The sequence below is a fragment of the Labrus mixtus genome, chromosome 8 (assembly GCF_963584025.1).
Source record: "Labrus mixtus chromosome 8, fLabMix1.1, whole genome shotgun sequence".
Classification (NCBI taxonomy): domain Eukaryota; kingdom Metazoa; phylum Chordata; class Actinopteri; order Labriformes; family Labridae; genus Labrus; species Labrus mixtus.
The window spans coordinates 7,059,185-7,085,953 of record NC_083619.1 but is presented as its reverse complement, the minus strand read 5'-3'; the positions used below and the strand labels follow the sequence as shown (position 1 = coordinate 7,085,953).

General features: G+C 41.9%; 1 protein-coding gene across 6 annotated transcripts in view; it reads right to left on the bottom strand.

Annotated features, from left to right (window-relative positions):
• rnf220a (ring finger protein 220a) overlaps nucleotides 1–26,769 on the bottom strand; it is a 166,905-nt gene that overhangs the window by 27,553 nt on the left and 112,583 nt on the right. For all 6 annotated transcript variants that reach the window (XM_061043985.1, XM_061043983.1, XM_061043984.1 and 3 more), the window contains 4 exons: nucleotides 15,008–15,137; nucleotides 8,891–8,939; nucleotides 5,750–5,845; nucleotides 2,387–2,429 (listed from right to left, as the gene is read on the bottom strand). In XM_061043985.1, the coding sequence (XP_060899968.1) occupies nucleotides 2,387–2,429; nucleotides 5,750–5,845; nucleotides 8,891–8,939; nucleotides 15,008–15,137 (318 nt within the window). The remainder of the gene's footprint in view (nucleotides 1–2,386; nucleotides 2,430–5,749; nucleotides 5,846–8,890; nucleotides 8,940–15,007; nucleotides 15,138–26,769) is intronic.

The following is a 26,769-nucleotide window of genomic DNA, read 5'->3' as shown; positions in this document are numbered from 1 at the left end:
GGGATATTTATGTCCCTCACAAACGTGACAAGAGCCTGACGTGACAATCCCACTCCCTCGATTCACTCCACAACCACGCCATTCCTCTCCCTCCGTTTCTCCTCCCATTCCTCCCCTGTCCTCCTGTCACAGCCTCCCCCCCCTCCCATCCACACACACATTTAATTAGAAATTTAACAGAGCAGAACAGCCGTCACCGCGCCCCGAGTCTCTGTCGTTTTTTCTTAACTGCAAATGGCGCGCGGGGACATTAATTTTTAGCTGGCTGGGAAAGCAGAGGAGGCCAAGAGGGAGCATGGCAAGGCAGAGGAGGAAAAGGAGACGAGGCAATAAGTGCAGGAGAGGAAGATGGAGGGAGCGAGGCTGGGAGTGCCTCCTCCTCCTCTTAGCCCATTCTCCCCTGACGCTAATCGAGGGGAGCGTTGTTAAATAGAGAAGGGAAGGGGCTGCTAATTAGGTCCGGCAGGGATCTCGGACACCCCCCCTCCCAGCTCCGCTTTAATGCCCCACATGAGAATGATTCCTGGTTCCACATGAGGGCAGAGAGAAAGTAATGGAGGGCCAAGTTTAAACCAAGTCTTCATTGGCTCTTGTCATGGGCTCTTAGTGAAGAAGGCCGAGTTATCAGTGCATCACTTCAGGACTGCTAACTCCTGATATTCATTCATTCTCATTCATTCATAAAGGTATTAGAACTGCAAGCAGCAACACTGTCACTTTTACTTGTGTGAAAAACATAAAAACTGGAGTGCTCATGATCTCTGCTGAACACTGAGAGCATGTTAGAAAGTCTGAAAAACAAGCTCTAAGATCTGTAGGAACAACTGTATCTGATCTGTTAAAGGTTCTGCTTGAATGATAAAGCAGCAAGGCTACTAAGGAGATCTGTTGTTACATGGAAAATGACATGCTTCTGTGGACACTTTTCACCTGCGATGTCAATGTGTCACGGGGCCTTATGAGGTTGAGTGTGCGGTTGAGCATGAACAGAATTCAGACTTATGAATTATCCCTCATGAATGTGTTGCAAACAAAGTAGAGAGAGTAAAGTAATTCCTTATGATGAAAGCTAAGCCAGACACTCAGAAGCCTGGACTCAAAGCTCAGCTCCAGCTCGTGTGTCATGTTGTGCAATAACGTTCAAAACAAGAACTCATTCATGTACAAATGAAATACACAGAAGCAGTAGCACTTTTACAACACCTACAACATTTCTGAACAAAAGTGTTTAAAACGTCAATTAAATGACATTTTAAGGATCTGGATGAAAGAAAAACTCAGTGGAGGAAATATGTGATCATGTCTACCCTGATTAGGAAACTCTCGATTTACAACTTTTCTTGTCTGTGAACAAGACAAAACGTTTTTTCAAAATGTCTGAGGATTCTGAAAATAACTCAAAACAACAGTAGGAGATTTTATCATAACATACAGAGTTTGAAAAGAGTGCGCGTGAAGTGATTTAAAACATTTAAATACTTGTATTTTGATTCAAGCATGACGAGACGACCACATCATGAAACAGGAAAAGCCTGAGGCTAACTGGTGCTACACTGTGCTTACACTGCACACACACAGCTGTCATCATCAACGCTAAACGTGAGGCTTATTGTATCTTGCTGTACTCAGTTTACGCTTTAGTTTTCCTTTTGAACTATTTTTATCTTCTATTAAAACAAAAGCTCTTTTAGGGACGAGTGCTGCAAACTAGCATCCATAATAAACACTACTAACACTATGATACTTGCATTGGATTGATGTTTTCATTTGATCTATGTATATTTCATCTGTCACCATCAAATAAACCATTAATAAAGAAATACATATTCTTTGTTATGAGGTACTTTATGCAACATATAAGGTGAAAACAACATGTATGCAACATATTTGTAATAATCACAAGCAACTTTATAAATACTTTCAGTAGACTAATAAACATTAATAAACACAATAAGTGTTTAAAGAAGATGCACAGGAGACAAACTTCACTCAATATTTGACACACCTGACAGAAAACAAAGCTGTACAATAAACTCCTTTAAATGAAAACATCAGGTAATAAATGACCAGAACGTCAATATCATAGAACTAAAATAATGTCATCATCATGAATTAAAAGATGATAGATTATTTCTCAGACATTTGTGGGAATTGTTTATTTATATGGTCAGTTAATTCACTTAAAGAAAAGTACTGCACAAATATAAACACTTGGCTTCACTGTAATTATTTTTTTTAATCACTTTTCATATCAATGATTTTTTTTTTCGACCACCATGAACAGAAACAAGCCTGAGCCCAGTAATAAACTCTTAATAGCGATATAAAGTCAATAAATCATCATTATTAAGCCTCACTCTGGAGATGAGATGTTGTGTGTACATACCATTCAGTCTGGTTTGTCTGTTAGCTCGAACTCGTAAAAACGTCTGCAAGAAGAGGGGAAAGAAGAGGGGGGAAATATAGATTAGACGATAAAGAATCATTAAAATATCTATAAAAGTGCAGATAAAACTTCTGAGAGTGAGATTGCTTTGGATGCTGCAGAGTTGAAGGGAGTGAAGCACAGTAAACAAACCTACTCCTCTGTTGTTCTCCTCATCCTCCATGACTGTCTGCCTCACTCACAGCTCTTTGAACAGCCGCTAAAACTCACAGCTACAAACCACAGGACGATGTCTCCCGACACTAAACATCACTGCAAACTACAGCTCCTCTTTACTTTTAAATACGGATGGAGAGGGATTGAAAGTGGCGCTCGTATCGGCTGAGTCTGCTCATGTTCGACGCCATGTTGGCTTGTTTTGATCACATGACCCGCTGGAGACGGAAGTGAGGAAACGTCACATGTTGCTCCGAAACTCGGCCGCTAGGGGGAAGCATGGCGTTTCATTAGACGGTCTCATTTTAATTAAGGGCATGAAGAAGGCTATCAGAGCTGTTAGTGGCTGTATTTAATTTATTTTCTTGTTTAAATTATCCGCTGTTTTTTTGCTGTAAATCCTGCTCTCATTTCAGTACTGTACTCATGTTTTTTTAATTAATTTATCTTTTATTTTATTTTTTTACATCACCTTACATCTATGGTTTATTCTCCCCCTGGCATTCTGTTCTCATTTATGTAATGTTTGCTGGTGTCCACTAAAGAGATTTATTTGAAATAAAAACTGCTGTGTTACATTTATTACTAAACCTGTCAATTTCTTGAAACATTATTTCAACTTTTAAAGTGTAGTTTATTCTTGTTTATCCAAATAGGCCTATTCACAGAATGAAGAATGAATTGTTTGTTTTGTTAAATTATAAACTGAAGTATTTTTAATGCAACCAGTAGTGACAAATGTAGGTGATACCTTACAAAAAGTAAAGGTTAAAATGACGTAAAAATGGTGCATATAAAAATAGTTTGTAAAAGAAGGCTACATAAGTGCTATCAGCAAAATGTACTTTAAGAAAAGAGACTTTATCATCATTGTAAGCATACAATTACATTTTTTTGGTGACAATCAGCCCTGCAGCACAGACACAAATACAAACAAGCATAAAACAGATGTGTTGTATGAAATGTGAAAGTAGTAGTTTCAGAGAAGTGTCCATTGTACCTGAATTGTTGTTAGTAGGCTATTATACGTGTAATAGACATTTAGTGTATCCCATTGGTTCCCAAACTGTATCATTAAAAAGGTCACTAAATACATATTTTTGGTTTTCAGGAGGAGATTTTTTGCTCCATTAAAAACTGTATATAATTATTTTGATCTTTTTGTTTTACAGGACGATTTTTAAATTCTGTTATGAGCTGAACTTTCCAATGTCAGATAGGACGCCAAGAACTGCTTTTCTTACATTTTTTTAACGTGAAATCTGCAAAGTGCAATAGTTGACTATATCTGTGTCATCATATTTATTTGAGTGAATATGGGGCAGTGGGGTCTTGGGTAGTTCAGGATGCCCGGGGTAAGTTCTTTGCATCATTAGGAATAACGGTCTTATCATTAAAAGTGCAGCATTAAGAAATAAATGAACTGAGGTCACATATTTTCTCCTCTCCTCTTTCGTCACTTGTAGAATGTGCACCTCGGATCTCATGTGATTCAAACCCACGGGCTTGTAAGTCTTTAGTGATATGCTGACTAAGTTGCAGTTATGAATGCCCTCTCGTTGACACGGCAACAGTGAGTAGGCAGCTGTCGTCCATCAGTGAGAGCCGTCATGCAGGAAGTACTTCCACTCTCATCCCCCATTCGTTCCCCCCCCTCCCTGTAGCCCCTTGAGTTATCGGCCCACATCGCCACTGCTCCAGTATCATTATGATCCACTGACTGAATGTCTGCAGATAGGTCAGGTGTTTAGAAGAAGGGAGCAGGATGAGAGGTAAGATGCACTGAGATGGACTGACAGCTAAAGAGAAGGTGGCAAAGTCTGCCATTACACTTCATTTTCAGGGTGGTGAAAAGAGTCACCATTGACTTAATCATTTGTATAATATAAGGTGATTTCAGCAGTTTCACTTAATGAGAAAATCTACTTTATAGCTTTAAGGTCTTTATGAGCTGTGTCATCCTGAACGTATGGATGTAACGTCTGCGGAGACTTAATAGTTCCTATTTTATGGTGTGAGGGGGGGAAACCCACTTAACCCAGACATAGATCATAGCCGGGAAGAATTACATGAACAAACTTTGATGAATTTAAGAGATAAAAGCAGGCAGGGTGGCTTTAAAGATTTCTGAAATTTAAGGGATTTGGCCTGTTGGTCAACTAAACTGCTGAGACGGCATAAAACCCCCCAGATCTGACATAATTCTACCCCAACGTTAAACATCTGTCATATTTAGAGAGTTCACAGTTCGATTCAGTACTAAAGGAAGTGTCATGATTTCAAACGGCTCAAAAAGCTTGCTTTGCATTTTCCATTTCAATCCATTTTCTTTCATTTAAATTATTAAAAGTAGAACATTAGAGCAGCACTGATGATGAGCAGGAGAAAATCATAAAGAAGTAAAGGAGCTTTATTTAATGAACAATTAACCAGATTTTAAAACAATATATGCAGCTCTATGATGATTTTTGGATGCTGCATCTTCAGTGTGTTTTGTGTTACTGAGTCACGGTTTTATTGTTTAAGCATTGGTCTGCATTAATTGTCATATTGGTCTTGTAGAATTTTAGACTTTGGAGATTCATTACTTGGAGGTCTGTGCGATGACACATTTACGACTCGAGTAGACTTTCCACAGAGTTTCAGAGAGGCTGCTGAGGGCGCAGACTCTGCTGATTTTCTTTCATTCTTTGCAATGAAGAAATGACATTGTAGTTATTCCTAGTTTGTTAAATAATGAAATACATTAACTTCTTCTGAATGGGGGAATACCACAACTCTTTCAAAGTTTTCTTAAATCCTGTAAAAAATAATATGCAGCAATATCATGATACAGAAATATGTAAAAGTGTCGGCTATGAAGATAATCATCATGCATTTTTCTATTTTAGATTTTAGGCCTGTCTTCCAGCAGCGTGTAAAGTGTTGCAGCCTTGCAGACTAAATATGATGATACTGAACTTTTAGGTGCAACTCAAATCTGAGAGTCAGCCGGTCCAGAGTGTGGACATTTGGATTCAGAGCTCCATTTTCATGGTCAATCAGGACAAAATGTGCTAATGCAAGTGTTCTGGTTCAAACCCTTCTGTCTGTGTGTCTTTGGTGTGTATTTGTGTGTGTGTGTGTGTGTGAGTCGTTGAGTGTGACCTGGTATCTGTCGGAGTGGTGGATGTCTTCAGATGACAGAGGCGAGACCACGGGAGACTCTCCCTCACGCTTGATGTGCACTGACAGAAGCATCGACTGGAGAAAGAGAAAGATAGAAATAAAACAATCATCCATATGCAGATGACACTGTGATATCCACCTGTGGAGCAACGATGACAGCAGAACCTGTGCTCGCATGGAAACGATCGTTAACAAGGACAAGGTCAGTGAAAAAAAAATCAGATCCAAGAAAAACAGAGACAAATTCACTTGAGAGACACAATTAAACACTGCCATAATAATAATAATATGATCTATATGACTTAAAAAGGCCATGATGTACACACATAGCTCTAGAGCAGGGAAAACCATGACATCACACATCTAATACAGTAGATCCTGAAGTACTTATTTTACATCAATCAGGAAACAATTTGATTTCCAATACTATAGTTTGCATCTTTATTACAGTATAAGAGATATGTTAAACAGAAAAACAACAGGGCACAAGAATCTTTAACCTTGGAGAACTTGAAGAGTTTTATTGCAACAGATGCTGAGAGCGACACATCATTGATGATGACTGTAACCTGCCTGACTTTGTCTATAAAGTCCCTTCCACTGATTAGAGTTAATGTTTATAGGACGTTAAGGGGAGTTGGGGAAGAACGGGTGATTGAACAGAGAGGAAGAAGAGGAGGAGGAGGAGGAGGAGGAAGGGTAAACATCTGACAAGGAGGAGCGTAACTGTCTGACATTACGGGACACTGCCTGTCTATATCTGTCTCACAACACTTTGCAGAAACACACACAGTTTACCCTCACAGATGCACACACACACACACATCCTCTTCTAACCCACTCTGTGACAAAGACAATCCAGGGAATTCCTCAAGTGAAGAAGAAGTGAGCAGATAATGATGTGAAAGAAAGGGAACAAGGGAGGAGAAGAGGAGAAATATCACCTCTTTTTTTTTACAAGGCTAAGCCCTGACAGAGCTCTAACTGTGTGTGTGTGCTTATATTTTCATGTGTGCCCGTGCCGCTGCTTCTTTACAAGGCAGCTATGAAATATTTGTATTTACAGTCGTCTCCTATTAATCAAGTGGAAAGGGGCAGAGCAGAGGCTTAAGTGCTCGACAGCAGTAATCTAATAATAATATGTGAGAAATGACCAACCTCCAGTGCTGCCACAGTAAATTGGACATTATGCATGATGCTTTTATGCCCCTGTGTGTGTGAGTGTGTGTGTGTGTGTGTGTGTGTGTGTGTGTGTGTGCGTGCGTGTGTGTGTGTGTGTGTGTGTGGTCTTTTCTTCCTCTTTTACACAGGTTTAAAAAGGTCGAGAATCATTTACCCGGGGGCGTTCTGAGAATATGCTCAAGTTTTATCATTAGAATATGACATTTAACGGTATTTTGTGAGGACATTATAAATGAAGATGTCCCATTGAAACTTTGGTCTTTTAAACCAACCAATTAAATCACTATGCAGAAAGATCATCGACAAAAAGGTTGCATTTAAAGCTACATCCAGGCAAGAAAACTGGAATTACACCCTGACGGAGTGAGACTTTGAACTCTTAAATGTACCGTAAAGACTGTCATATAGTCTCTGTTGTGGTTTTGCATTTAAAATATCCAAACGCGTTTACATCAGGATTTGGTTTGTGTTGTCTATTCTCTTTTTTGTCTGTTTTTCATGAATTTCTAGGCTATTTTATGTATTTCCTGTAGAGGATAGGACAGTGGACAGGGTAGGAAATAGGGATGAGAGAGTAAAGTAACATGAGGCAAATTGTCGAGGGGTCGGAGTGGATAGGGGGCTGCCTACTTCGAGGGATCTAAAGTACAGGCTGGTCAGGATGTTTAAGACTGGAACAGTTAACGCCTCCATTCTAGAACATCTGAGAAAAACCTTGGCTGAATATTGGTCCCATCCTACTGAGATTTTTTTGGAGGGGCAGAATCCTAGAATCTGTAATCTGAGCCTGGCCTAAAATCTTTTAGCATGCACGGGAGGGGATTCAGTGTCCAACATTAGCACGACCCTGCAGGGATGCCATGTTTTCAGTCTAATCCTATCACCTCAGCTAAGAAAGGAGCATGCAAAGTGAGCCAAACACCCTATAAGAGGGTGCGTTGAGGTTAATCTCCAGTCTAACAGGGGCGGGTGGTGCAGTGCTGTGACGAGACGGCGACAACAGACTCATGTGCTTCAGACTGGCCCTCAACATTCACCACGGCCTCGCGCTGAATACTAAACGACAGCAGTGAGATGCACAGTCACGACCAGAGAAGAAGGCCATGTTCACTCCTGCTCTGTCTGCCTTTCTCGAGTGCAAGCCCACACACAGAGGGTCGCTTTAAGCTGAGGGGGGGCAGCACCCTGAGGTGTGTGGGAAAGGAAACGGCTCCTCTGAATGACTCTTTTATGATAAATGTATGCGCTCATTGGATGAACTTCTTCACAAAAGGGTATCTGACATTATCGCTGGAATTGGTCTTTAGTTGGAAATGAAGGCAAACATGGAAATTGTGATTACTTCCAGGAAGAAAAAAAACTGACACCAGTTTAACCCGATGTGAGGGAATGCATGACTGAGTTATGAACATGTCTTTGCACCATGTGTCTGTCCTTTTCTGTCTGTCTGTATCTCAGTTTCTCTAATTGGAACCATCACAGTACAGTGCCTCTCGGCTCCACTGCACGCTAGACCACGGGAGACTGGTACTTGTGTGTGCGTGCATGCGTGTGTGTGTGTGTGTGTGTGTGTGTGTGTGTAAAAAACACAAGACAGAGGGCTAGAGTACAGCAGATTTCCCCTCAGTGCAGCAGAGAGGAACAGAGGCAGCAGAGTAGCAGTTCTGACGGGTAAGAACTACAGTACACCACAGATAATCCAAAAATGATCAAAATAAAAGTTATACGAATTTGAAATCTTCCTTTTTTTTTGTAACAATGGGAACACAGCTCCGGTAATTCTGTTGGTCAGAATTAAGCCCTTTTGAGGAGCAACAAGGAAACATTGAAGTCATATCTAAATACAGACACAATAAAGAGAAGAATCATGCAAACTAAATTTTGGGCTGAATAAAAAATACAGACATCATATCATATAGAAACCAAACTTCATCTCACCTTGGGGGTTCCTGGAGTGATGATTCCATCCTTGTGTGAGATGTTCTTGCTGCAGAGACAGAAGACAAAAGAAAATGTAGTGACTTTGTCTTTTTGTGTAGTTCAGAGTTGAATCTGGCATCTGTCTGCGTGCTTTTTCTTTCTGACTGATCATTCCTTTTAAAGATACTATGTCTTTTTTGTGGGGGGAAGGGATGTATTAAGATGTTAGGAAGGAAAAGAGAAATGTTGCAGCAGATTGAAACATCATAGCATGAATTTCGTGACATTTGAGGTTGGAAACCCTGGATATAAAGCAGCGGCTCTTCGGCCAATAAATATTTTAATTTGCTTCATTTCTGATCTCTTTATCAGACACTTTTACTGTCTGATTCTTTTCATTCACTTCCCCTCAATCAATGTTTTTCCTTCTCTCTCTCTCTCTATCCTTTTCGTCATCCTTCTCTTCCTCTTCAGCCCCCCCCCCCCCCCCCCCCCTCTCTCTCTCTCTCTCTCTCTCTGACTTTCTGAACACAGAGATAAATGTTTCTGGGCCTCTTGAAGCATTGAGACAGGCATGACATTGACAAAGCTAGACAAGGTTGTCATGTTTGCTTTGAGACCCTGTTAGCACTGCAGACCCTCTTGGACACACACACGCACGCCTATAATCTGACAGCATGTGTTGGTGAAAAAAGGGATGGACAGCTGGATGTGTAATAAGAATAAGAAGTGTTACTCATACATAACTAAACTGAAACATATACAGTACAAAGTGGTTCACAGGACGGCAGGAGAGCAAGACGAGGAGCATGTAAAACAGAGTTATAATGCATAGCTTCACAGTCATATGAAGGGATATCTGATGAAAAAGGACAGATAGTGTCACTTTGGCTGGGAAGTGGAGAACTGCCTACAGAAACGTGTCACTGTTCCTGTGCTGTGCATGCGTACCTGTGGCTGTGCGTATCGTCTCGCTGTGTTTATGTGTATGTGTGCATGTCTTGAGTGTGTGTGTGAGAGCTGAACAGTGGGCCTCACCCCCACCAACAAAGAGAATAAACATGGGTGACACAGTCAAGCTGCTGTGTAATGCAGGGAAATCTGCCGCCACCACCTCTTTCCCCCCCTTTTTCTATCTCTGTCTCTGTCATCTCTCTTTTATTCATTACCTGGAACCTCTGCAGAGGCATCAACAATAACAGCCACCTCCACCTGCTCGTTGACAGTGTCAAACAGCGACAAGAGACGGGGGAAGAGGGGCAGACAGGAAGGGAGAGGGAGAGAGAGAGAGAGAGAGAGAGAGAGAGAGAGAGGGAGAGAGAGAGAGAGAGAGGACAGCAGCTGCCACGATGGGAGAAAATTGCCACAGTGACAGAGAGGGCTGATAGAGAGATGAAAGGGAGCAAAAAATAAGAAAAGAGGTGGAAGGAGATGAAATCTGAGGTGGGAGAGAGAAATGTAAAGTGAGAGATCGAGCGAGGGAAAGATGAAAGAAGACAGAAAACAAGAGAAAGAGAGGGAGTGATGGGAGAGTCGGTGTGTCGTCGCCTCTGTTTGGCTGGTTCTATGAATTTTTGATGGCGAGGGTTATAGGTTTGGCAATTCCTGCTGCCTGCCGCGTCAAAGCAAGGAGACGAGGGGTGGGAAATGAGCAGCACAGCAAAGTGAAAGAAACACAAAGGGGGGGGGAACGAAGGAAGGGGGGGAATAAAAGAGGAAAGACAAAGCCATTTTAAAAAGTGTTGTGGTGATGACACGCGTGAGAACGGGGCGAGAATGATGAAAGCCAGACTAAAAACACATCGTCCAACTAGTCCTTACGTTGACGTCTCTGAGGTACTCTGAGGTTAGTATAGATTTAAGAGACCTAATTATCCTGTTTTAAATAATCTCCAAATCACCAACACAATTTTTTCGCAGAAGTTATGTTCGTCCATATTTAGGGCCAGACGAGCGTCATTCAGTCACATAATATAATATGAGTGAGTGCTGTAAAATGGGGCCCCTTTAGGGAGGTTTCCCACTTGTCAATGCAAGCGTTGCACATGTTGAGCCACTGCTGTGGTTTTAAGTCGAGATGAGCTGACTCTGGACTGGCCTCTTCTGTTAGCAGCACCGGTTTGAATTGAACCTGTTCGTAATTTAGAGCCATGCCATTCAGGAAAACTCCCCCCCCACCCTCCCGAAACCTGATTAAATCTGCATCAGTCCCAAACAAGTCAAGACAGCTTGAGTCTGAGTGGCGGCTAGCTGAGGCCTCTGTCCCTCCCACATCCACCTCTTGCAAAGGAGGAGAGGAGAAAGTGAAAGGAAGAGAGCGGAACAGAGAGGGATAGAGGGATGGTGCTAACCCCAAAGTACTGATTGCTTTTTACCCGTTTTGTGTCGTTTGCTGGAGATGTGGAGGCAAATTGATTATGGAGGAAGAGGAAGAAAAGGAGTAGGGGAAAAGAGAGGAGGGGGTGATGGGGTATGTAGATGACTTTGCCCCACGAGCCACCTGACATGTACAGGGCAGGATAGATTTCCGTTTACTCAACAGTGTGTGTGTGTGTGTGTTTTTATATGTGATTCACATGTCTATGCAAATAGACTCATAGTCACAAAAAGACGACAGGTTGGTATATGTACAACATTCATATGTGCGGTAAAAAAAGGGATAGACAAATAAGGAATAACTAGAAAAAGAAGAACAGATACTTCTAGCAGAGAGCAGGCAGATGGACGACACACACATTTCTCAATCCGACATATTTTAACCTGCACACACCTTCGTTTCCATACCCACAGCTCTTTCATTCAGCCACGCTGGTCGTCATTAAAGGCAGATTTACTACAAATTGGACCAAATTCCCACTGTCACTTTCAATGATGGCTGCTACCATGCAGAGAGGCGAGAGAGGGAGAGACAGCATGCAGTATATCTGTGTGTGTGTGTGTGTGTGTGTGTGTGTGTGTGTGTGTGTGTGTGTGTGTGTGTATGTGATATAGAATGAGGTGGGAAATAAAACATGCAGACACTCTTTTAGCTGGAAATGTTACATTGAGACTGTATCTGTGTTGGCTTGTTTGTTTAAGAAAAGGTTCTATTCAAATATCTTAAAATATAATCCATATCTTTATTTTATTTTCTGTGTGTGTGTGTGTGTGTGTGCATGTGTCTGTAGGTGTGGGAGGGGTTAATGGCGAGTGTCTAAATCAGCCAGCCGTGACGTTAACCACCATCTCATCTCACCCGGGATGACGCTATTTCCTGAAATAACCGCGCGCGCGTGTGTGTGTGTGTGTGTGTGTGTGTGTGTGTTTGTGCGTGTGTGTGTATGTGTGTGTGTGTGTGTGTGTGTGTGTTTGTGCGTGTGTGTGTGTGTGTGTGTGTGTGCGTGTGTGTGTGTGTGTGTGTGTGTGTGTGTGAATTTCAAGCTTACACCGTGTTTCAAAGCCACACAGGGGAGGGCAGATGACTAACCTTTATTAATTATTGAAACTCACACACACACAACACCTCACCATATCGGACAGTGATGGATGGATGATCCTCACTCAGCCCCGTCACTGTGTGTGTGTTTTCTTCTCTATCTCTGTCCACTATGTAAATACAGATATGTAAAGTGTATGTAAGTGTCACTGTGAAGTTATTTTGTAAGGTCTTGTATCTATTTCTTGGATCCCTCCATCCCGCTTTTCTTTCTTAGAATAATCACATTTTTATTCCTATTTCAAAACCTCCCTCCATTTTTCATGGTTCTATTGATTCATTCTGGAAGGAAGAAATTATACTGCCTGTGGAAAACATCTGTATTCTTCTCCATTACTCACACAAACTTTTCAACAAGTGACTCGATGTTGTTTCTATATCATGACCCACCGTAGTGTTTTACAAATATGGTTCCCTATCAATGGCAGACAATAAAAGCAAAACATTGGTATCATCAGTAATATGGCAATCAGTAATTGGCTCAAATGTTTTTTAATCCATGTCGTCACTGATTTTTACAATTGGTGCATTTATAGGCCATGCTTAAAATGTTTAAATTATTCTCAAGGGTTACATAGCTTAAGTGTGTGTGTAAGAAGTGAAGTAATAAGTCCAAGTTAAAAGAAGTCAGTGTTAAGCATTGGTTTCCCATGGGGCTCAAACTCTGGTCTCATGAGTTAAGTAAGGATATTAAGAATAAATCAATCGCTCTTGAACTTATCCTATGACTTTGATGCTTTCTATAGGCCTACTTTTTTCTTTTTTTTTTACCGGATTTCATGATCTGACCTTTGCTTTTTGTCACAAATATGGTCACTAGATTATGCTGCCCCAATTTTAAACATGAATATGCTAAGCTGTTTAACACACCTGCTTTCTCTGCATACATCCTCCCCTGTTCATAATTAAAAGCCAGGAAGAGATACACATGTAGACCCCTTCATAATGATAAGTAAAAATTGACTGACAGAGGAGGGAAGGGAGGAAACAGCAGGAACAGAAAGATGTGAAAAAGGACAGCTAAAGATATAGGACATAAGATGAAAAGATAACAGACAGATGATAAGAAGAAAGAAAAGGTAGAACAAATATAAAAGCTTAGAGGAGAAGAAGTACAGTAAATATTGCAGACATGGACAGATGGGAGGAGGGGTGCAGGAGGTGTAAACGGGGGTAAATGAAGTGTGATTTCCACGTGGGGTGACGCTATGTGTTGCCCTGCTCCCCCAGGTTAATGGGGACTACCATAAAGCTAGGCCGCTAAGGTGGACACCGGGTCATTCATAAACACAGGCCACACACACGTATGTACACAAACACACACATACACACACCGCCAGACGTGTGGTCAAGGTGAAATATGGATCCTAATGGTTGTGTCCCATCGTTAAAAGGGCTTGGAGTTGATTTATCCACCGTAAAACAGCTCGTGCAACTGCCAGGAGGGGAAGAAGAGGGGCGGCAGTGAACCTGAGGTCACAGGTTTGAATCCTTATCCCCGCAGGAAACACTTAGCCTTACGTCGACGGCATGCCTCTGCCTTTTATGCAGATTTATGGCACCCAAATCTCCGCTCAGAAAGAATAGCAGTCAGCGAGCACGACATAAAAGCTGAGTTAAAGCTTTGCCTTAACCCCATGCTTTAAAAAATGATAATCTTTATGAGCAATAAAATATTTGTCTTAAAAAAATCCTTTTTATTACCTGATTCTCTACTATCAATATGATGTCCCCTGACTCAATGGAAGTAATGAAGATATATGTTTAATTAATTTGTCAGACTTCAGGCTTGAGGATTGAATAAAAAATATCCAAAATGTCTATTTGCATTTTTTCATCAGGAGAGGATTAATATGAGTTTAATTATTAGCATTCAAACACAAATATGTTGTAACCTGTTGATCTTTTCTTAATAAAGCATCGAGGGAAAGCACAAAGAAAAGAGCTAACAACTAAGCTATTAGAAGTAAAAAGACAAAGATAGTTTATAGACACTGAAAGAGTCCTAGTTTTAAGTTTTATTTGGTTAGCTCAACGCTGGTTAAAGAGTCATGAACCTAACCCTAACCCTTTAGAGATAGCCTAGATTTTTGCTCGTTGGAGCTTAAATAAAGCTAAAGCTATTATATGACCAAAGCATTAGCAAAAGATTAATCAAAGTTATTTATACAACTCCTATTATGTAGACTCAAAGAAATACAAAATTAAATGGAGATATTTCTGGCATTGTTTGAAGGGAAAAAAGAGCTAGGCTAATAGCTTTCCTCTTTGCTCTACGCTAGGCTAAAATGTTGCTGCGCTAACTTTGTATGCCTATTACACAGAGAGAGTGAAATTATTTTTTTTAAATTACGCAGATTTCTCAAAACCTTTTCCTCTTGATGATTAAAGAGAAAGAAAAAAAATCAAAATGAGTCGTTTTTTTCTACCTTTTTAGAGTGATGTCAGAGGCTAGGCTACTTTAGCTTGTGTAGCCTAGCTATTAGCAACAAAGGATTATGTAATCCAATAAATGCACTCAATATTTTGGAGTAATTTTGGTCAGACTTTTACTTATCATTGTTTAATATTGACTGAACATATAGTGAATGACTGACTGTGTGTGTGTGTGTGTGTGAGTATATTAGTGTACAAAACAAACAAATATGTTCAAGTCCTACCTGAGGCATATGCTAGCTAGCCGCTCCATCTCTGTCTCCATGTGTTCCTGAAGCTCTCCGGGCCTGAGCAGCACCTGGCAGATGGGACAGATTGGAGCCTGGCTGTCGTACAGGGACATCTTCTTTTTACCTGGAGAAGAGAAAGAAAACAAAGGAGGAAACATGAGTACAATATTTGCAAAGCAAAACCAAACAAATCTTAGCCTACTCATTGTATCCAGATTGTGTCGAAATGTGTCTGAAATTAATCTCAAGTGGAAATTTATGGGCAGATATTACCATCCATCTTTTCTAGATGAATGGCATATTTCCCCTAATTCACAATACCAAATGTGTAGAATCTTTTGCACAGATTTAATAATGTTTGTAGGCCTATATTTTGCACCACATGTATTTTATTGAGCGGACAGCCCTTCAGTTTATCAAGGACACTCAAGGGAAGTCCAGCATTTTGTATTCTTGCTAGCACCAGTTTGAATCATGGTTTAACTCTGTAAAATAACATGCATTAAGTGCATAATAATCTGCTTTACGCACGGACAAAAAGGGGAGTAGAGCACAGCCTCCACGTGTCCTCTCAGGTCAAAGCAGATTTAAAGAAGCGTCGGCTGTGGATGAGATAATGCTGTATAGAGTCTGCCAACACTACCTCACTTCATTGTCCTTGATCAGCAGGGCACAGGGCGGGGCCCACCTGTACTCGCGTGTGTGTCAGTGCGTGTTTCATTGTGTTCACTGCGAGTGTGTGTGGCCTGTGTGTGTGCATTCTGAATTCCTCGAAGTATACATCCCACTTTTTCCAGGTTAACCTTTGAGTCTTTGTGTGTTTGCTAAATATAAAGTCTATTGAAAGTGTCTCAATGCCTAATGTTGGAGGACACTTCCTGATTTCCTGTATTTAGCCAATCAAATTAGCTTTTTATAGTCGTGAAACAATAGGCCCCGCCTCAGCCAGGATATCCCGTTTAGACTGCTTGTCACCACAGCAACAAGAGGACCAGGTAGGGGGGACTCCCAATCTGTCTTGTCTTTGCGTTCGCTAACTCTCTCTCTCTCCCTCACACACATACACATATACATACACATGCACATACAACCCCCTGGGGACGCGTATTCTTGCTCACATATTGGTCTGTCAGAACAGTTTCCTGCTAGAGAACTCATCAAGAGACAACCAGTGGGTAACACACACACACACGTGCCTTCACACACACACACACACACTAACTCCCTTTTTCAGAGCGTGTGTGTGCATACTGGGCTCCCATTCTCCTGCACCGCTACTTAACAGAGCTGCAGCACTGGACACGTTAAGTGACTTTGAAAAATAGGTAATCGATTACTCTCTGTCTCTTCTCTCTCTCTGCCTCTATTTCTCTACCTCCTCTTTTTTTCCTCCACACCTTTCCCTCCCTTCGCTCTTTCTCCTCCAGACTCATCCATTTCTAATTTTCTACTCCCCACCATCCATTTATTTGTTTCATTTCTTTCGCCTCCTTTTCTATCTCTCATCCCCTCCTCCTTATTCCATTGTTTGCCTTGTCTTTCGTTCTCTTTCTTTCTTTCTTCTTTTCCACACTCTAATTTTAACCGTTGCTCATCTCCCTTCCCTCTTTCGTGCCTCCTCCACCTTGCTCCCTTCCTTGTATTCCTCCCTCTCTCTCCTTGTTTCTCCATCTCTCTTTCTCTCCCCCCCCTCCATCTTCCTTTATTGCTTTGACAAGATAATTTGAGTCATGCTGAGGCCGTCGCCATCCGCCACAGCAAACAAAGAGAGATCCAATCCCTGTCTGCAGCTGATGGGGCTCTTTCTATTCCACTGACACACACCTGGATGCACACGCACTCAAACATTATTCCTGCCCTTGATTGTTTCGAGGTTTTTATGTTATATCACAAAAGGAAACTTTTGAAAATATAAATGCTTATTTTGCATGGTGTGAGTTTTCTTTTTAAGCATTTCAATATGCAATTTCATTTAAATCTTGTTTGTATATTTTTAAACGAATATGTCAGAAGGTTCTCTTTTTTTTCAAACTTTTTTGTCGTCTTTTTTCTTTTTAAAATCCAGGTGTTTTTTTGGTTTTACTTGTTTTCTGCCACTTTCTGCCTTTTCTTTAGTCATTGCACCCCGTATGTTTCTATTTTTCGTCTCCTGTGTCTCGCTGTCTCCCTCTCTCCGTCAAAAGCTCCCTGAGGAAAGTGAGTGATGGCGAGAGGCGAACGGACAGATAAATCCAGGGGAGGGCAAGAAGAAGAGGAGGGGAGAAAGGGTGTGTGTGAGGGGGGGGGGGGGGGGGGGGGGGTGTTGATGTGATGTGATGTCGCACACCAGGCTTGTCAGCGCCTTAAAGATGATTAATGTCGGGGCAACACACACACACACACACACACACACACACACACACACACACACCTATACGCGCTTACCACATGTCCTGCTTTGGACCTCACAGCTCAAACACACACACACACACACACACACACACACACACACACACACACCCTTAGGCACAACAAGGGTGCGTTTAATCTGGGAGAGCTGAGGGAAGGAAAGAGAGCAGGAGGAGGAGGAGGAGGAGGAGGAGGAGAGGGCCGGACAATAACAAGGAAATAGGCCTGACAGGACTTTTTAGTGGGGAGATTCTTCAGTGAAATGCCGGCTGGCGGGGCGAGCGAGCAAAGCGATGGATGGATGCATGGACGGAGGAGAGGAGAGAGGAGGTGTGACTCTCTGTGACAGCCGTGATGGAGTGTCGACTTGATCCCCCCCTAATGTGCCAAGATGGATCGTCTCATCTCTCTTTCTCTCTGACTTTCTCCTCTCTCCCTCTCTCTCAAGCCCTCCATCTGTCTTTTTACCCAACTCGTATCCCTTTGTTTCTTTTTTCCAGATCATATCTCTCTCTCTCTCTCTCTCTCTCTCTCTTTCTCTCCTCTTTCCCATCTCTGACACTTGATCCACTTAATGGCTCTCACTGGCTTTTGTTCATGTCACAAAACATGTCACCAAACTAAAAGGATATCCAGCGACTTTTCTTATCTCCCGTCTGATTTATTTACTGCTATGACATGAACACTTTGTCAGGTCTAACTCAATCTGCTAGGACCATTATTCATGTTTCAAGCGTTGGGATTTGTATTGTATAAGAGAATCAAATTAACAAATCATTTCATGAGGCTGAAAACAAAATGCAATGCCAGAAATTACATTGAAAGCAAACATAGTGGAATTATGTAGATACTTCAAACTTCAATCTGTTGTATAGTATATTGTATATGTGAATGAGACCTGATGGTTTTATGATCGTTTGAACAGCACAAGTCACATGAAATCTGATCTTTTCAAATCATATTTGATCCACCTTGATATATTGTCCTACATCAGACTGATGTCAGATCTTTTTCAACCTCAACCTGAACATCCAGGTCGGTAAGCATGCAACCTTTTGACGTCACTCTTGAGAAAGACTCGTCGCAGTCCTGCGCTGGTGGGACACGTGGGAGTTGGGAAATTCGCACTCAGTGAAGACAAACATGGAAGACCGCTGCGATGAACGTAGTCAGTGCAGAGACCATGGTGGTAGTCGTGGTGACACTTCTGTACAAGCATAACTTGAGGGGTTGTATCGTTAGCAACCTGTGTTTCAGAGCATACTGTGCTGCCTATGGGAGTAAAGAGCGGGGGATTACACGCAGCAAAGGGCTGAGGTCGGATTCAAACCCATGGCCGATGCAAAGGGGGGCTAAATTCTCAGTACATTGGGTGACATAACCGCTAGGCTATCCAGCGCCCATAGAATAACATTTCAATGTGTTTTACAGCCCTATACTTGTTTGTACATGTAATTAATTTTTTTTTGAAAAGAACAAACCTCAGAGGAGCAACACTAAAAACATGAAAGAAGTTCTTAACTGGACTTTGATATCCCTGTATGTTTAACGTAATGAGAGCAGTCACACATACACAGACAACTAGACAGGTAATTAGAGACAACAGATGGTGAGGCGGGGAGAGCTGGAGAGCTCTCATGGAAGAGTGGAGAGCAAAGAGGAGGAATCTTTTTTTTTTTTTACATCCATTCATTTTCCCTGCTTCTGTAATGTTTCACTTTTGCCCTTTCTTACTTTTTTCATATCCTTCAATCCCTTTTTTCCCCTCGTTTCTTAGACTTATTATTTTTTTCTATTTTGTTTTCTTCTCATTGCTGGTCTTCATTCCTTGTTTTACTTTTTTTCACAGTTTAAAACCAATAGAGAATATCTTGAACATGTTTAAGTCCAGGTTTAATCATTGTTTTTGCATTCAGCTGATAAAAACTTGTCAAACATCTTTGTCATCTTGAAGGGAGCTAAATCCCTTTTACCACTCGAAACAGCATCCTTTTATCTCCCTTCCTTTACTTTTTCTCCTCTGCTGCACACACACCTTCTCTCTCCCTCTCTCCTCCTGTCTCTCAGTGTCTCTCTCCCCTCTCCTTTGCTTCTTTGGTCCAGATGAAGTGGGAATCAATAGATGCTAGATAGCGCGGGCTCCCAGTCACAGACTACAATGAGCTGAGGTAAAAGGCCACCTCCAGAGAGGACGGGGATTGTCAGCTCAATACTCGCTCTCAATGGGCCAAGAGATAAAAAACCATTTGGGGTGTCCTCATGGCTCAATGCGCTAAGAGGCAGAGCATGTACTCACAACACTGTGGGTCCAAATCCCATTTAATGACCTGTATTGCGTGTCATCCCCCCGCTTTTATCTCGCACATCATTCCCAGCCCTCAGGAAACAGGAGATCGTAGGGACTGTCCCTGAAAGCTAAAACTTCAAAACATCTTTCATGTTAGAGCTAAAGATCTTTTTATATATATATATATATATTTTTTTTTTTTTTGTTTTTTTGCTAAAGCAACAATTCCCATACCTTTTTTTCTTGAGAAGCCACCAACTAAATATTTTTCTGGTTGACTACAAAATCATTAGTCTGAGAATAATCTTTGAGTTGTTGCCACAATTAAATATCAATTTAAATGTCTATATGAAGCTACTTTTAGGGCAATTACAAAAAGGTTTGAATTCCAGGTCTGAAGAAGAACATTGTAAGTCAAACTTTAACACTGTGCTACATTACAGAGACACACAAAACCCTAACACGTCCTTAAAAGAGAGATTTTACAGTGCATTGTAACAGCTAAAGCGGTAACATTAACCGATCTTATTGTATTTAAACAACCAGCAAGTAGACTGGAGATTATCTTAACAAAATTAAACATCTCCCCTACTCAAAAGTCGGGCCTTAAAACTAAAGCAGGGAGGCTGCTCTTTTCTGTTGTACTACTCAGTTAGCTTTAGCCTAGCTCCTAATTAGCTAACGTTGCATTTATCAGGTGCCTTATTCACTCACTGCAGCAAACAGTACACAAATACTTTTCAGTAGCTCCATTTGAACCTGAACTTGTCTTGACACTCTTGGCTAATAGCTGTTACTTAAGAATACACATACTGCACACACAGGAGAGACAAAGAGTGTTTTCACACATGCACAAATCTCCAAAAAATGGTGAAAGTTCTGCTTGAAGTCGGGTTGAGCTGATTGCATTTGAACGCAGCAGGTAATTCATGATGACATATATCAAGTGACCGGAACGTGACCAATAAACTCTAAATAACAATGGATGAAGCCTGAGCGACTTACTTTCAGACAACCTAATGACAGGCAAAGAGCTGAAGCTGAGGCGGGTTTGAAGCCTCCTGATACATCACTACACTGTGCCTGCCCGTCAGCCTCGCACCAAACTATACATAACTGCATCGGCTTCACTTTTTCAACACCAGACAACTACTTACAAGAAGACTTTTCTGAAAGAGGGGAAGGAACAAACTGTAACTCAATAGGTCCAACAGATGAAAACTTTGGACTAAAAGAAGGGCAGCTCAACTTTTCACTCTAAATTTGTCCTCTTTAAAAAGAGCAGTTGGATTAAACATTTACAAAGACAACACAAAACAGTTTGACTTGCAATGAACTTGACCATTTCTTATCTTTTAGTTCTTTTGCAGGGGATTGAATTCACTTGTAAATGATACACACAATCAGCTAATGAGCGCTGAGCATGTAAACTGGATTTAAACACGACTGTAAGAGTCAGAAAAGAGGCCGGCTGGATTTATGAGTTGGCACAAAAACAGCATGTTGGTTCACACACTGCAATGTGCACACTCGTAGAAACACACAGGCACATTTCCCAAATGGAATTACAAAGTGTCTACATGTAGAGGCTGTTTTTCTGTCCTTGAACAACTGTCTTCTCCTTGTGTGTGTACACACAAACGCACACACACACACACACACACTTCCATTCCCCTCCTTGTTGTTCCCCTAAATGAGTTTTCTGACATGCATCAAGTGTTTATGCCCGCTACCCCTCTTTTCTCGTCTTCTCCTCCTCCTCTTTCCCCCCTCCCTCCTCTTTGCCGCTCGCCCACCCGGTTAGCTATAACACCCGCCAACATCGGTAAACAAGGAAATCTCTCAGCCACAGCCCGGCGTGTAACCGCATTACCGCGCCCGATAACCTCTTCAAATAATGTGCGATAAGGGGAATTTGATTTGATTCACGGAAAAGGGAAAGAGGGCCACTTCTGCTCCCCCTCAATCTCTTCCTTCTCCTTTCCTTTATTTCTCTTTCTTTGCCTTTCCTTGCTCCCTCCACCCTACCTTCCCTCCTCTTCTCCTTCTCACTTAGCCCGAGGGTCCTAGGCCTCCTCCTCCTCCTCCTCCCGTCTCATCCCCCCTTTTCTCCAAGATGACACTGCCTCGCATCCACAATCAAATAAATCCCGCTGAGGTGTCAGGCTTCATTTCGACTCTCCCGAACCAAAGCAAGGTGAGGTGAGAGGCGCCCCCGGTAAAGCCATCATCTCCATAATGGCAAATATGAGCCTTAAAGCCCAAAACCAGGGCTCATGTTAACACAAAAGGCAGCAGCAAAGTGTGTGTGCTCCTCTACCAGTGAGGTGATAGGGATTTTTTCTGCTTAAGTGAGCTGTGATTTAAGCAGGCTAGACACAAGGCTGATCACCAGCTCTGTGTGTGTGTGTGTGTGTGTGTGTGTGTGTGTGTGTGTGTTCATGTGTGTGTGGGAAAAACAGATGAGGCTGTGCGGCTCATTCAGAGGACATTTGATGAAATGGAACGGGGGTCAACTTCAGTTTGCCACCCGGGCTGCGTCGCGCTGCTACTCCGTGCATGTGTGTGCTTCCTGTGTCTGTCCGACCATACGTGTGTGTGTGTGTTTGTGCGTTCTCACACTCTGACAATGATGCATGGCGCTTTTAAATAGCACTCCTCCACGCCCCGCTCAAAACTCATCACCAGGCTCTTTCACTATCCCTCCCTCCCTCCCTCTCTCCCTCCCGCTCCCTCGTTCCCTGGGGTTGTCACTTTTAGAAAAGCAAATGAAATGTCGGCCCGGTGGAGAGCAGGGATGAAGAGATATCTGGGTGGAGGGACAGAGAGGGGAAAAGGTGTGTGTGTGTGGCGGTGTGGATGTCTTTTCTGTCAGGTTAAGTCAAGGGACTCGGATGCTTTCTATGTGTAAATGTATGCATGTTGCACTGTGAGAAAGAGTGAAATGTAAATCAGAAAATGCATTTATTTTACATGGATAGGACACTTTGGCAACATGGGAACACTGCGACTTATCATGTAGGATACTGCCTCAATCTGGCACAGGGAGAAGGTGTGTGGGAGTCCATTTCAAGGCCTCTTTGCTTTTTTATATGAACTTAAAACTGAAAGAAATGTAAATGAGATTCTGTGGATTTTGGTAACCAGAGGTGAAGCATCAAGAAATTAACACATCATGAATCATCAGCTGTCAGGACATACACTGATAAATGGTCATCTGATGATCTCTGTGATTGTGTGTGTGTGTGTTTGCTGAGTGTGTGCATTCATTTTCAAGTGTGTGTCAGCAAGTGTAATGCCGTTTTTCCTCCTGGGACCCTGCTGCACGCCTGTGTGTCCGTCTGAAAGACAGCGGTCTGATGCTACTGAGGCTGTGTCCGACTACTGACAGCTGTTTATTCAATCAATCACCTTGTCAGTGTGTGCGTGTGTGTGTGTGTGTGTGTGTGTGTGTGTGTGTGTGTGTGTGTGTGTGTGAGAGAAAGAGAGAGACAGTGGCGACGGATAAAGAAGTAAATTAATGGCGCATTAACCAAGCACTGACCCAGAGAGCAGAGGCACAACTAGCTGCTATGGGCTGAAGCTCAATTCATAACCCCTTTCAGAAACTCACACAAGCACACACATCAACATAAAACAAACACACACATAAACACTTTTCATGTTCAGTTATCTTATAGAAAGAAGAAATGCATATTGACCAACAGTATCTAAAAGTCATAGAGAGGAAACAAATTAGGTGGATAAATGAGACATTATGATGCAGTTAAAAGATCTTTAGTTAAAAGATAACAAATATCTGTGATAAGAGTTTTTTTTTAATTTAAGAGCTTTTCTTGTAACACTGCCCAGATGTGCCTTATACAACTTTAAAATGTTTCCACACATACATCAACATTTTTTTTTGTCTCAAAACACATATGAAAAATGAGGGAATGTCTTATATTAAGTTAATATTTAACCAGCATGATTAATCCTGAGTATCAAATGATTGTAAGAAAACATTCACTGTACGTTCTAACATGCATTTCTTCTCTCTCTCTCAAGATTTTATTATCTCTTCATTTTGCATTTGCATGTTATGCTGTAAATGAATTGTTCTTTTTCTGCATGGTTCCTTTTTATGTTTTTTTTTGTTGGTGTAAAATTAATACAATTTAAAAAGAGAGTCAAGTAAATTCAATTTAAAAAAGTTGCTCTCTTCACAGACTCTCTGCTGACTGTCTCTGTTTCATTTCTCCTCACTCAGCTGTGCACAGGAGGAGGAGGAGGAGGAAGAGGAGGAGAAAGAGGAGGGATACCTGACAGTAAGGTGTGGGCGTGAGGCCTGTCGGTGCTCATTTCCATCCCAAAGGGCTTCATCAGGAACATGTCGTGTCAGTGGGCAAATCAGCAAGTTTGAAACAGAGAGCCTTACTCAGCCCTGATCACACACAAACTACTCATGTATAATTGTGTGTGTGTGCGTGTGTGTGTGTGCGCATATTGTGAGGGGATTAATTGTTGAACAAAAATGAATATAAAACTCTCATATAATAACTAAATACGTCTTTGACAGTTGAATCGAATATCCACTTGAAAACATTGTAGCCTTCAACATGAAGCAGGAAGCTCCGGATCTTCAGCATGATGTTACTTCTCATGTTACGTCTCTAATAGTTCTCCCTCTTTATCTCCCTCATTTCATCTCAAGTTTTCTTTCACCCTCTCCTCTTTTATTTCCTTCTTTCCTCGCTCCCTCTCCTCTGATCCCTTTCTCTCCCGTCCTCTCTCTCCCGCTCTCATCATCTCTCTCTCTCTCTCTCTCTCTCTCTCTCCGTGCTGCTTTCATACGGTCTAGCGGCTGAATTAATTACCAAAGCCAATTAACGCTAGATTGGCTGATGTTTTAACTAATTAGCTTTAATGAGGGTGCCATGGCTGCCTGCGCTGTGTTAATTGAATCCTAACAGCGGGGGAGGTGAAATGAGAGGGATGGATAGAAGGATGGATAGATTGATGGATAGATGTGCACGAACACACACACACACACACACACACACACACACACACACACACACACACACACACATACACACACACACACACACACAAGCTGTTATCGATAATATTTAGAGCATATCATAGGACCACCCTGTTGTTGCTGCTGGTTGATCATTAACATTATTGGGCTGTCATACAAGACAGCATTATGTACAGAAGACCCTCAGACACTTACATGGGAATGTAAAAGAAAAGCATATAAAAAGGTGATATGATTATGTCACAGTGTGCCTCCCCTTGATTTTCAGGCTAACAGTTTGTCTTCTCTAACTGGGTTTTCTTAATAGAACTCATATCCTCTGCGTGTATCTCCTGCTTAAACCTCGCTGTATTTGTTATTACAAAACGTGCCCGCTGAAGACGAGCGGCAGATTAAAATCTTAGATCAATGTCACGCTGTCCTCTCTGAGCGGGATTACCTGCTGCGTATACCTGAACTTCATCTTCAGCTGCCTCCTGATAGCAGGATCATCACAGATGAGATGTGGAATATATGCACATCTGAAAGGTCAGCAGGATGAACCTAAATAGCACATTATGGCATTTAGAAGGTGCATCGTTTTTCATACAGATACATCTTATAGGTAAACTGCACCATTTGATCGTAGTGTAGTAAATGTTTTTAATATCTTGTTTTTTACCAATTCAAAAATCTGTTACATATTTTTTTTTTAATTTAAAGAGCTTTAGTGCAACCTGAACCATTAAACATTTAAAGTAAGTTTTGGAAACAGGATCCTAACAAACTACCATCAAGGGAAACGGTCAGGAGACAATAAAACCCCAGAAAGAAAAAGTGTTGAAAGTGTTATATTCATAACATTCACTTTTCATTCTGACCTTTAATGATCTATTTAAGTATTAACAGATATCAACCACAAAGAGCTAAAGTGGCTAAAGTTACATCACATCATTCCCCCCCCCCCCCCCCCCCCCCCCCGCCACGTCTCTTCTCCATCCTGCTCATCTAAAGACACGAACAAGCGGCGGATTGTCTGAGGTGGCCATAAAAATCTGCATGGCCGTGTAAAAGGCTTAATGATTTGAAAGTTACACGAGAAAAGAGCCTGCAGTTTGTCTCATCCATCAAGTCTAGCACCGCAGCCCTCGCCAAATGGCCCTGCCACCTAACCTGGAGCTCAGGAACGCCGTGCCAAACACACACACACACACACACACACACACACACACGCACACACACACACTCCCTCTCTGTGACTGTTACACGTTTTATCTTTGTCCCACTTAGACTAGATTATTTCTTTCTTTACTCTTTGTATCTCTTTCACCTTCTGTGTGTCACCTTACATTTTTCATTTCTTTTTTCTTCCTAAGCAGCAAGAAAATGAAGAAAGAAAGAAAGATTCCACTATTAGAGCTCTCTGTCTTCACCTGCACCATGCACATACTAAAGTTCTATTTTAAGACATGCTTCTCTAGAAACCAAGCTGAGCTCCTTGCAGCCACTGCGACATAGTAAGAGAGCATATCATACCATCTTAAAGCCCCCTGTAGACCCCTTAACCACTTCCTACTGCAGCCCCCCCCCCCCCCCCCCCCCCCCCCCCCAGCCTCCCCACACCTTGCAATAAGGTTCCTCTTACACACGTTAACCCTTTGACCTGTTGTTGCAAACTGTAATCAATAGCACGACTCCCTCGGCTTCCCTTACACATTCAGAAGTCAGCGCATATGCTTGAGGTTCAAGGTGACAGTAAAGTCCAGGTTTCAAATAGAGGTCAGAGACGCGAGATGTAACAGGAAGAGGGAATCAGTTCAACATTTTAGCAGTTTCAAAATGTTCTTCGCTGTCTGCATGTCGCATACTGCAGGATTTTCCTATCAGCGCTGGTGTTCCCTCGTGAGGGAGACACTCACATATCAAATCCTTGTTAACACTCGTACACACACATCCCACAAGAGAGATGTGGTCATGTCGAGGAGAGGAGAGGAGCGGGGAATTTCATGTTCCTGTCAAACATGCAGCAACACTGTACACACTTAGAAATGAAACCTTTGCTTTCTGCACCACTTTCTG